The following is a 13,363-nucleotide window of genomic DNA, read 5'->3' as shown; positions in this document are numbered from 1 at the left end:
AAGGAATTGAGCAAAATCATCCAGGATTTAAAAATGGAAATAGAAACAATAAAGAAAGCACAAAACAAGACAACCCTGGAGATAGAAAACCTAGGAAAGAGATCAGGAGTCATAGATGCAAGCATCACCAACATATTAGAAAAGAAAATCTCAGGGGCAGAGATACCATAGAAAACATCAACATAACTGTCAACAATAATGTAAAATGCAAAAAGCTCCTAACCCAAAACATCCAGGAAATCCAGGACACAATGAGAAGATCAAGCCTAATGATAATAGGTATAGAAGAGAGTGAAGACTCCCAACTTAAAGGGCCAGTAAATATTTTTAACAAATTTATAGAAGAAAACTTCCCTGCCCTAAAGAAAGAGATGCCCATAAACATGCAAGAAGCCTACAGAACTCCAAATAGATTGGACCAGAAAAATTCCTCTCGTCACATAATAGTCAAAACACCAAACGTGCAAAATAAAGAAAGAATATTAAAAGCAGTAAGGGAAAAAGGTCAAGTAACATATAAAGGCAGACCTATCAGAATCACACCAGACTTCTCACCAGAAACTATGAAAGCCAGAAGATCCTGGACAGACGTCATACAGACCCTAAGAGAACACAAATGCCAGCCCAAGTTACTGTATCCAGCAAAACTCTCAATTAACATAGATGGAGAAACCAAGATATTCCATGACAAAACCAAATTTACACAATATCTTCCTTCAAATCCAGACCTACAAAGCATAATAGATGGAAAACTCCAACACAAGGAGAGAAATACACCCTAGAAAAAGCAAGAAAAGCAAAAGGAACAAAACCAAAAGAAGAGAGACACACAAACATAATACCACCTCTAACAACAAAACAGGAAAAAACAATCACTATTCCTTAATATCTCTCAACATCAATGGACTCAATTCCCCCTACCCCCCAAAACCATAGACTAACAGACAGGATATGTAAAGATGACCCAGCATTTTGCTGCATACAGGAAACACACCTCAGAGACAAAGACAGACACTACTTCAGCGTAAAAGGCTAGAAGACAAGTTTTCAAGAAAATGGTCCAAAAAAACAAGCTGGGGTAGCCATTATAATATGGAAAAAAATCAACTTTCAAGCAAAAGTTATCAAAAAAGATAAGGAAGGACACTTCATATTCATCAAAGGAAAATTTCACCAAGATGAACTCTCAATCCTAAATATCTATGCTCCAAATGCAAGGCCACCTACATACATAAAAAAAGCCTGACTAAAGCTCAAAGCACACATTGCACCTCACACAATAAAAGTAGGAGATTTCAACACCCCACTCTCATCAATGGACAGATCATGGAAACAGAAATTAAACAAAGACATACAGAAACTAACAGATGTTATGAACCAAATGGACTTAACAGATATTTATAGAACATTTCATCTTAAAAGAATATACCTTCTTCTCAACACCTCATGGTACCTTCTCCAAAACTGACCATATAATCAGTCACAAAACAGGCCTTAACAGATACAAGAAGATTGAAATAATCCCAAACATCCTATCAGATCACCACAAACTAAGGCTGGTCTTCAATAATAACAAAAATGACAGAAAGCCCACGTATACATGGAAGTTGAACAATGCTCTACTCAATGATAACTTGATTAAGTAAGACATAAAGAAAGAAATCTAAGACATTTTAGAATTTAATGAAAATGAAGGCACAACATACCCAAACTTATGGGATACAATGAAAGCTGTGCTAAGAGGAAAATTCATAACTCTGAGTGCCTCCAAAAAGAAACTGGAGAGAGCCTATATCAGCAGCTTGACAGCACACCTAAAAGCTCTAGAACAAAAAGAAGCAAATACACAAAAGAGGAGTAGAAATCAAGCAGTAATGAAACTCAGGGCTGAAATCAACCAAGTAGAAACAAAAAGGACTATACAAAGAATCAACAGAACCAGGAGCTGGTTCTTTGAGAAAATCAACAAGATAGATAAACCCTTAGCCAGACTAACCAGAGGGCACAGAGACAGTATCCAAATTAAGAAAATCAGAAATGAAAAGGAAGACATAACAACAGAATCTGAGGAAATTCAAAATATTATCAGATCCTACTACAAAAGCTTATATTCAAAAACTGGAAAATCTGGAGGAAATGGACAATTTTCTAGACAAATACAGTACCAAAGTTAAATCAGGATCAGATAAACCATATAAACAGTCCCATAAGCCCTAAAGAAATAGAAGCAGATATTAAAAGTCTCCCAACCAAAAAGAGCCCAGGACCAGATGGGTTTAGTGCAGAATTCTATCAGACCTTCATAGAAGACCTCATACCAATACTGTCCAAACTATTCCACAAATTAGAAAGAGAAGGAGCACTACCAAATTCCTTCTATGAAGCCACAGCTACTCTTATACCGAAACCACATAAAGACCCAACAAAGAAAGAGAACTTCAGACCAATTTCCCTTATGGATATCGACGCAAAGATACTCAATAAAATTCTCACAAATGAAATACAAGAACGCATCAAAACGATTATCCATCATGATCAAGTAGGCTTTATCCCAGAGATGCAGGGATGGTTCAACATATGGAAATCCATCAACTTAATCCACTATATAAACAAATTCAAAGATCATTTCATTAGATGCTGAGAAAGCATTTGACAAAATTCAACACCCCTTCATGATAAAAGTCCTGGAAAGATCAGGAATTCAAAGCCCATATCCAAACATAGTAAAAGTCATATACAGCAAACCAGTAGCTAACATCAAACTAAATGGAGAGAAACTTGAAGCTATCCCACTAAAATACAGGACTAGACAAGGCTGCCCACTCTCTCCCTACTTATTGAATATAGCACTTGGAGTCCCAACCAGAGCAATCAGTCAACAACAGGGATACAAATTGTAAAGGAAAAAGACAAAATATCACTATTTGCAGATGATATGATAGTATATTTAAGTGACCCCAAAAGTTCCACCAGAGAACTACTAAGCCTGATAAACAGCTTCAACAAAGTGGCTGGGTATAAAATTAACTCAAACAAATCAGTAGCGTTCTTCTACTCAAAGGATAAACAGTCTGAGATAGAAATTAGGCAACTGACACCCTTCACAATAGTCCCAAATAACATAAAATATTTCGGTGTGACTCTAACCAAGCAAGTGAAAGATCTTTATGACAAGAACTTCTAGTCTCTGAAGAAAGAAATTGAGGAAGATCTCAGAAGGTGGAAAGACCTCCCATCCTCGTGGATTGGCAGGACTAATATAGTAAAAATGGCCATTTTGTCAAAAGCAATCTACAGATTCAATGCAATCCCCATCAAAATTCCAACTTCATAGAGATAGATAGAGCAATTTGCAAATTAATTTGAAATAACAAAAAACCCAGGATGGTGAAAACTATTCTCAAGAACAAAAGAACTTCTGGGGGAATCATCATCCCTGACTTCAAGCAGTATTATAGAGCAATAGTGATAATAACTGTATGGTATTGGTACAGAGACAGGCAGGTAGATCAGTGGAACAGAACTGAAGACCCAGAAATGAACCCACACAACTATGGTCACTTATTCTTTAACAAAGGAGCTAAAACCATCCAATGGAAAAAAGATAGCATTTTCAGCAAATGGTGCTGGTTCAACTGGAGGAGAGCATGTAGAAGAATGCAAATCGATTCATTCTTATCACCCTGTGCAAAGCTTAAGTCCAAGTTGATCAAGAACCTCCAAATAAAACCAGATACACTCAAACTAATAGAAGAAAAAGTGGGGAAGAGTCTCGATCACATGGGCACTGGGGAAAATTTCCTGAACAAAACATCAGTGGCTTATGCTATAAGATCAAGAATTGACAAATGGGCCCTCATAAAATTGCAAAGCTTCTGTAAGGCAAAGGACACTGTCATTAGGACAAAATGGCAACCAACACATTGGGATAAGATCTTTACCAATCATATATCTGATAGAGGGCTAATATCCAAAATATACAAAGAACTCAAGAAGTTAGACTCCAGAGAGTCAAATAACCCTATTAAAAATGGGGTATAGAGCTAAACGAAGAATTCTCAGCTGAGGAATATTGAATGTCTGAGAAGTACCTGAAGAAATGTTCAACATCCTTAGTCATCAGGGAAATGCAAATCAAAACAACCGTGAAATTGCACCTCACACCAGTCAGAACGGCTAAGATCAAAAACTCATGGGAGAATAGATGCTGGTGAGGATGTGGAGAAAGAGGAACACTCCTCCATTGTTGCTGGGATTGCAAGCTGGTACAACCATTCTGGAAATCAGTCTGGAGTTTCCTCAGAAAATTGGACATTGAACTACCTGAGGATCCAGCTATACCACTCTTGGGCATATACCCAAAAGATGCTCCAACATATAACAAAGACACATGCTCCACTATGTTCATAGCAGCCTTATTTATAATAGTCAGAAGCTGGAAAGAACCCAGATGCCCTTCAACAGAGGAATGGATACAGAAAATGTGGTACATCTACACAATGGAATATTACTCAGCTATCAAAAACAATGACTTTATGAAATTCGTAGGCAAATGGATTGGACTAGAAAATATCCTGAGTGAGGTAACTCAATTACAGAAAAAACACACATGGCATGCAGTCACTGATAAGTGGATATTAGCCCAAAAGCTCAAATTACCCAATATACAACCCCCAGACCACATGAAACTCAAGAAGGAAGATGACCGAACTGTGGATGCTTCACTCCTTCTTAAAAGGGGGAACAAAAATATCCATAGGAGGTGATACGGAGGCAAAGGTTGGAGCAGAGACTGAAGGAATGGCCTGCCCCACATGAGACATACATACATACATACATACATACATACATACATACACACACACACCAAAATTAGATAACATGGATGAAGCTAAGAAGTGCATGCTGACAGGAGCCTGATATAGCTGTCTCCTGAGAGGCACAGCCAGAGCATGTCAAATACAGAGGTGAACGCTAGGAGCAAACCACTGAACTGAGAATGGGACCCCATTGGAGGAATTAGAGAAAGGATTGAAAGAACTGAAGGGGTTTGCAACCCCATAAGAACAACAATGCCAACCAACCAGAGCTCCCAGGGACTAAACCACTACCTAAAGACTACACATGGAGCGACCCATGGCTCCAGCTGCATATGTAGCAGAGGATGGCCTTGCTGGGCACCAGTGGAAGGAGAAGCCCTTGGTCCTGCCAAGGACAGACCCCTAGTGTAGGGGAATGTCAAAGGTAGTGAGCAGGATGGGAGGGTGGTTGGGGATGGGAACACCCTTAAAGAAGAAGGACGGGGGGTGGGTTAGGGGGTTTATGTCCAGGAAAGGGAATAACATTTGAAATGTACATAAAAAAATATCCAATAAAAAAAAAAGAAAAAGAAACAGACAAATCAGGAGGAAGCCCATAGATTCGGAAGGAATCTTTGCCAGCTATACATCTGATAAAGGATTAATATGCAGAATATATAAAGAACTGAAAAATCAGAGAGTCAAAAAAATAAAAAAAGAACCCCAACGGATCGGTTCATAAATGGGCTTGGGATCTGAACAGAGTTCTCCAAAGAAAAAATAAAGATGACTAAGAATTAGCTTAAAAAAAAGTCCCTTGTCCCCAGTGATTAGGGCAATGCAAACTGAAGTAACTTTCAAATTTTATCTTACCCCAGTCAGAATGGCAAAAATCAACAAAACAACAAACAACAAATGTTGGAGGGGTATGGGGAAGCCCCACTCAGTGTTGGTGGGATTGAACACTGGTGTGGAGACTCCTCGGAAAGCTAAGTCGATCCCATGACACAGCTCTTTCTCTCCTAGGCGTATGCCCAAAGGACCTGACACCCTGCCCCGATGACACTTGTTCAGCCATGATGGTCGCTGCTCTATTCACAATACCCAGGAAGTGAAGCAACCTAAATGTCCTTCAGATGACACACATATAATGGAAACGCGGTTCGTATAGGTCAAGGAACGCCACTCAGCTGTAAAGAAGCATGAAATCATGAGCTCTTCAGATAGGTGGAAGGTACTAGAAAAGATCGCGTGGAGTGAGATGACCCAAACCCAGAAAGGCGAATGCACCATGTTCTCCCTCATCTGTGGTCCCTAGCTCCAAGCCTTCAGATATGAAAACATAAACTAGACCAACCGCAGAAACCAGGAAGGCGAAAAGGAGCTACGGAGTGTGGTGAGGATCAATAGGGGGACATATCTGGGTGCAGTTGACTTGTAGAAGAAAGAGTAGGGGTCGCTTTTTGTTGAGGCAGGGTTTCTCAGTGTACCCTTGGCTGTCCTGGTAATTAGGGAGGTGGAGGGAGATTAATAAAGCAGGAGAGAAGGGGGTAAAATAACAGAAAGAATGTTTGAAAAAGTCCTAAGGAATCACAATTATCTAGCTACTAGAATTACATATAAGGCACATAAGCCTGCCTACACACACACACACACACACACACACACAACTATATATACATATATGTGTACACACACATATGAAATTTCCCATCTGGGCTGACAATGCTCCCCACAAAGCCATACACTAGCTAACAGAAGCCCAAACATCAGGCATGAGAAGAACCCTTTTGAGCTGTAGGTCAGGGATATTGAAGAGACTCCCCATACATGGCTATTACCACTGCTTCCAGAGGCTGACCGTAAGTCTCTGTTGATGTATATACCATATACTTTAGACACAGTCATAAGGGATTCAAGCTGCTTCTGATTTTAGAGCCTCCTCCACGAGGCCAAGCTTTTGTTGTACCAGAAGATACCATGCAAGCTTCCAAGGAAAGGAAGTACCCAAACCAGCATCGCACACTATCCCTAAGAGTGCACAGTGGCAAGCACGTTTACTGGTAACCAAGAGTTCTCTAACTGGACTCAAGGCCCAGTCAACGAGAGGGAAATCGAGCACAGTGCTAGAAACCCAGCCAAGTGCAAGGGACTATGAACCATGGAGGAGAACCACCATCTACCACCTTACTAAACCATCACGACTCCTAACTACATTCTAAACATTTACTCTTATGCCCACAGAAAAGGGTAGTTTTCATTTCTCATCAAGGCAACTTCTCCTTATAACAGACAGAGATCATTAAAGAAAAGTAAACTGATCAAAATGCAGAGAACAGTGACAGTATGACGCCAAGGCCCAACAACACATCTACAGCTCCTTCTCCAAAGGCTCCATGATCCATCTACAACACAGCTCTCTCATCAAAGGCTCCAGGGCCATAGCAGAAGAGAGGGCAGAAAGATTTTTAAGATCCAGAAAGTAACAGGAAGTTTGCTGTGAGGTTTCTTCTCCAAATGCCAGAGAAGTCACGCCTAGAAAGTCTCACCAACATGGCTGCTCAAACAAGACCCAGACAAGGATGACACCGATAAACACATTACCATGGAAGGGGAAATCTCATGGGGCATCGACTCTAGACAAAGAACTACAGGCCACTAAGGAGTGCTCAGAGCACGAGAAATAGAAATCTTCCCCAGGAGTCCCCAAATTGGTTATCCAATACCAAGAGGTCAACCTTGAAATCAAGTAACATTTTATACACTGAGCAGATTGTATTTACAAATTTAGGAATATATATCTCAACCATTAATGGAGGTCATACATTTGAGAGAAAGAAAGCAAGGGAGGGTCCAGGGGAAAGGTTGCAGAGAGAGAGAGAGAGCGAGAGAGAGCGAGAGAGAGAGAGAGCGAGAGAGAGCGAGAGAGAGAGAGAGAGAGAGAGAGAGAGAGAGAGAGCACCAAGGTTGATTAGTTTTGAATTTGCTTTTTCACGAGAAGCTGATGTTTTTATTTTAGGAATCTGTATAGGAATTAATAGGCCTGGCAGTTCCTCAGGAAGAGGCCACATCCTGTTCAGCATGAGAGTACTAAAGTCCATGCTACAGAGCTCCAAGAAAACACCACGGATTGGCAGCAAAGTCTACTGGCTTCAGTGGGTGAGGAAGCTGTGTCGGAAGAAGACTCGTCATGAGCATAACTGTGAACGGGGGACGAGAACTGTTACCGCTCACTTTTCCTCATTCCCCATTCACAATGATCACTCAGGACACAACCCATCGTTTTCAGACAGAATAACTCCCCAGAAAGACCCCCAAGGAGGATGAGTCGTGGCGTGTCCTACCTTTATATCCCGGTGGACTATCTGATTGTCATGAAGATATTTTAATCCTTCCAATATTTGCTTCGTATAGAAGCCAATCGTCTGCTCATTGTCTTTTAGTGGGCCCCATTTTGAACGGAGGAGAGCAGAGAGACTTCCTGTACGATAAGAGAACCCGTGGTTAAAACTCAGCCAAGCTCTTTAAATCATATACATGATGTGGCACTAAATTAAGTCGGAATGCACTGGCTTATCACAGCAGGCCAGAAGCTACTGGTTACCTGGGCTCAAGTAAGAATGTGGCACTATCCCTCTTCTGAAGGCAGTCATGATCCACAGTCTAAGTTCTAGGATGCTCGGATGCTAGCTTCAACCCAAGTCACAAGGGCTGAAACCAAAACGGTTTTGAAATGTCTGACCTGCTGATAAGCATCAAGGTTATGTCACCTACCTAACCGTTGTCACGACACAGATAAGTCAAGACCTGGACTCTAACAAATTCTCGTTCCCTCTAGCTCTGCTTCGGGGCCTTAGAGACTCACACTTCTGAAAGTAAGACAGGCGACCTCTTACCTCCTGGGACTTGCTCCATGAAGATTTTGATGAAGCCGTTCTCACTGAAGGAGCCCAGATACTGGACAATGTTCTTGTGCTTCAGATGCTTGTGTAAGGCAATTTCCTCATGCAGGGGCTGAGAGTATCTGCAAGGCACACAAATGTCAGGGCGTGAAGCATTCAGCCAGACTTCTGGAGAATTAACTTAAGCAGTGCACGCTGAAAATGCCAGCTAAACTGTGCCCACAAATAAAAAAATCAATGACCATCCGAGGCTTTTATTTCTCATAAATTCTGTGACCTTGCAGTTGCAGCTGGACAGGGGGCGGAAGATGTTGGATATTGTTCAAAGCTACTCACTCATATCAACTCGTTTCTTTTATCTAAATGTACTATTAGGGACACCTATTTTACAGACACAGGAAGTGATTAATAGATGGACGACCTCAGATCACGAAGCTCCTGACGAACTCAAGACTTGACCTAGGAGAGTAGATACTATTCACACCACTGTCTGTGTTACCACGGCAACCTGCTCCACTGGCTTCGTCACCGTAACCACCATGCCAGGGGTGGGCAAATATTCCCAATAGCTTAACAATGCCCATCCACAACTTCCCAAAGGTTCATGAACTCCTTGGTAGGAACCACAAAACCATTCATGCTCCAATCTCTTTCAGCCCGCTCGTTCAAACCCCTCACCTTCTGAATGATTTTCACCCGATCCTAAACAAAGCTCTAGGCCGAAAGGCCAAGCTGCACAACTGAGTTCAAACCCATGTGCTCAGTGTATGCAGCCGTAACAAACTATGAACGCGTTTTGTATTTCTGAATTAGCACAGCGCTTCTGATCGTTAAAGGAGGCCCTGCAAAGCGTCCCCCTTGAGAACGGCTATGGGAGTTAAGTGGCTGGCATTATGGTGTTCTCTGGAGAACGGCAGGATCAATGAGCGCTTAGGCAGGTATTGCACAGCCTGTCAAATAATAAAATTTCAACAAATCAACTTTTAGTGATTTAATTGGCTTTCCCTGGTAATTCATGACAGCATCTGGACCGAACAGACAGGAGACAGGACAGACCAGCTCAAGCTTAATGTAGTTTAAGCAGGAATGAGAAAACAACATGGTGTGAAGAACAGCGGGATGGCTTCAGGTTGTTATCCCTGCATGTATCAACGCTCAGAGGACCTACTTATTCTGATGGCTTAACCGGGCGGGCTCCTTAGACTGGACGCTACAAATCTTGATTTATGGAAGGCTCAGATCTTACGAATTAACAGATTAGGTGTAGGGGACACCAATTCCATTTTAGATTGATCTGTTGCAACCCAGAGTGGGCAGCTCAAATCAACATCATTCTTCTATTAGCTTTAGTTAATAAGCTGAGTATATTGGCGTATCAAAACTATAACTAAAGAAATCAGTGCTAGTCCTCTCTCTCTCTCTCTCTCTCTCTCTCTCACACACACACACACACACACATACAACTCTCTCTCTCTCTCTCACTCACACACACACACAACTCTCTCTCTCTCACTCACACACACACAACTCTCTCTCTCTCTCACACACACACACACACAACTCTCTCTCTCTCTCACACACACACACACACACACACACACACACACACACACACACAGAGGCTATAGGTATGAAAGGCTCTAACTACACTAAGGCAAAACTTGATTTCCCACTTTTGCTTCAGACATACTCTTAAGGAATGTTCAGATCTTCCAATGACAAATCCAGCTAAATAGAGGGGGAGCTTTTTAGAAGGACAATAACGAAGAGTAGAATCAGTGTTCAAAAATAGTGTTTTCGTGAAGCAGTGTAGGGTGAGTTCTAGCATAGTACTTCCTTGATGAAGAACCAAATTCACTTAATTAAGATGAACTTTTATAATCTGTAGAATAGTCCTCAGAAAGCTGGCAAGGAAAATAAAAGGAAATTCCCCTATGTCTCAGCCATATTTATTTCCCCCTTTAGATCTGCTTTGGGAATTAAGTGGCAGGCATTATGGTGATCCTTTAATAGTCTGCCAGTGAGGGACAGCAAGAGCACTTTGACATGGTATGAGTTGACACAAGAATACACATTAGTACCATAAGACCCTAGGTAATGAATGGCTCTCAGCTGTGAAGACAAAGTCACTTCTGGAGGGATGGAGGACATTTAAGAGACTGGTTCACGATTGCTCTCGATACAGAGTAGTGGCAATACTGTCTCACTCTATAGACTTAGAAGACTGAGATCATCAACCTGACATAAGCAACTTACTTTATCACCAATGGCAGGCATCCTGCCTCCTCACCCTCTATCAAAAATCAAATGATAAAAGTCTGCATGTAAGATTAAGAGACCCAAGCGTCCAAACCCCATTATTTAAACCAAGGCTAGTTCAAAATTTACCATACTAACCAGCTCAGCTAAGGGTAAGTACTCCTCTCCAGTATGGGAAAAGTTATCAACACTCTGAAGTTTTCACCAGTGTAAGCCAAGGTTTAAATTAAATGAGTATGGAGTAATAACTCTTCAGGTCAAGAAAGTGGGCTACATGAGGAAAATTGCAAGAGAACGGAATTTATTTGACTAGCTCTAGAAATAGAAGAAATGGTGGCGTTTGAGATACTACATATACTCATCTATAAGTCTCGTCAGGCTCAACTAATAATCATCCAGGCTAGTATTTTCCAGCATTTATTTTGAGAAGGGGGTCTCAATACAGAGCTCCAGCTAGCTGGCCTATTACATGTGGCTGGAATAATCCTTTCTTCAAATACCCCTCTGTCTCTCTTCTCTTTTGTCTCTGGTGACCCATTAAGTGTATCTATTTTGTAGCTGTCATTCAGTTCTCAGATTTCTCTGTCTTCTACTTCTTTTCAGTGCCCCCCCCCACCCCTCTTCCATTTTGAAAGTCCCTCTCAACATGCGCTATGTTAGGGGAAGGGCTGTGACCTCTAACGGCTTCTTTGTTTTCTCTTGTTGATTCCTACCTCAGGAACGGCTCCCCGGGGTCTACTCCTTCAGTTAGAAGACTCGGCATCTGAGATCCCCATCTGCTAATTCCAACCTGCCAAACCTGGCTCTGGTATTGTCAACGTTCTTCAATGTGTCTGCCTTTTAGCATGCCTTAAGATAGAAAGGTGAATGTGATGGTCTAGGCAGGAGAACCCCAGTGAACAGGCCGTTCGTATGGGTGGTAGTGGTGGGCTGTAGCAAGTAGGGGTAAGAATGCTCTCTCTCGTCTTATGTCCCTGTCCCTGAGGCTGACTGAAAACTGTTGAAGCGCCTCTCAGTCTCCCACTTCAGTGAGATAGGGGGCTGGGCTGGATTCTTCTCTGTTCTTTCACCTAATGAGAGGTGGGCTCTCTGAGAACAGGCCTTAATGAAGGGAGTAAAATCCTCTGACATATTTCAAAGTCAATGGGATTTTTCTCTGATATTTATAAAGAAGATGTGGTAGAACTTTACCAGATAAAACTCGCACAAGTGTGGGGCTGCTCATGAGTGGGTCCCCTGGAATTCTTAATCCTCTAGACTCCTCCGCCCCGGTCCGCGCTTGTTCCCATGGTGGTTTCTGCTCCAGTGAGTTATGCTTGTCTGCATTTGCCTCTCTCTCTCTAGTTCAGGACCAGCCTACACACACACACACACACACACACACACACACACACACACACACACACACACACGGCCATCCCCCCTTCTGCTCTTTGGAAGCCATTCTTTTCCCAGTTAAGAGTTTTGTACTAATCACTAAAGGAACAGACAAACCTGAGTTGGAATTAACAGGGTGGAGTCTCGTTTCCAAACAGCTCCAACAGTTAGACTTTATTTTCTGCCACAGGGTTAACAACCCAAGCACGTCAGAATACAGCTTTCATTAGCGAGAGTTGCCATACCTGCTGTCTCTCTCTGGGATTTCCTTAATAGCAATTCTGACCTGGTTGCTCAGGTCTCGGCCTGCGTAGACTATCCCGTAAGTCCCCTTTCCTAGCACAACTCTGTCTCCATTTTCATCGTGTTCGTAGTCATACTGTGGAAGGGGACGGGGGTAAGACAGAAGAGCAAAGCATTAGTTGAAAGTGACATTTAAAATACCAGGTTTTAAATTTGTTTGTTCTAGGCAGGGTCTTACGGTCTAAAAGTTGACCCAGATTTTATCATCCTCCTGCCTCTACTTCTCAAGTGCTGGGGTTTCTGGTACTATAAGCAAATATTAGGTCTTTCCCCAAACATTTTCCTTATTTTAACAATGGCTTTACAAAGGTAAAAATAAGATGGGCTTCTTAGGGAATGAAGAGTAAGAAACATATATGTTACTATATATTATATAATACATTGTGTGTGTATGTGTGCGCGCGTTTATGAGCATGTATGATGAAAACAGAAGAAGAACCACTAGTGGAAGGGTATGTGGGAAGATGAGAGACAGGGTTATCCATAAACAAAGTATACCTATCTAGATGATGAAAATACCATAACGAACTCCATTACCTTGTATGCTAATTAAAAATTAATACACAAAATAGGAAAAGCTCCAAAATTATTTTAAGAATTAAAAAGCAGACACTGTCCACACAAGGCAGGTAGCGTGTTCTCGTTTGATACCACGTAGCTTCGTAGCTAAGGTGCTCCCCCAGGAGGCTTTGAAGTGCTCCCCCCTCCCCGTCCTGATTTTCA

The 13,363-nt window shown here is 41.8% G+C and overlaps 1 protein-coding gene across 3 annotated transcripts in view; it reads right to left on the bottom strand.

The window, feature by feature from the left end:
- The window catches only part of Map3k5 (mitogen-activated protein kinase kinase kinase 5), a 207,858-nt gene that overhangs the window by 40,759 nt on the left and 153,736 nt on the right, over nucleotides 1-13,363 (bottom strand). For all 3 annotated transcript variants that reach the window (XM_087575895.1, NM_001277694.1, XM_087575901.1), the window contains 3 exon segments: nucleotides 12,583-12,716; nucleotides 8,696-8,823; nucleotides 8,144-8,280 (listed from right to left, as the gene is read on the bottom strand). In XM_087575895.1, the coding sequence (XP_087432021.1) occupies nucleotides 8,144-8,280; nucleotides 8,696-8,823; nucleotides 12,583-12,716 (399 nt within the window).

Source organism: Rattus norvegicus, chromosome 1 (genome assembly GCF_021556685.1).
Source record: "Rattus norvegicus strain SHRSP/BbbUtx chromosome 1, alternate assembly SHRSP_T2T, whole genome shotgun sequence".
Taxonomy (NCBI): domain Eukaryota; kingdom Metazoa; phylum Chordata; class Mammalia; order Rodentia; family Muridae; genus Rattus; species Rattus norvegicus.
Note: the sequence above shows the minus strand (reverse complement) of the source record. Positions and strands in the feature narration are given on the sequence as shown.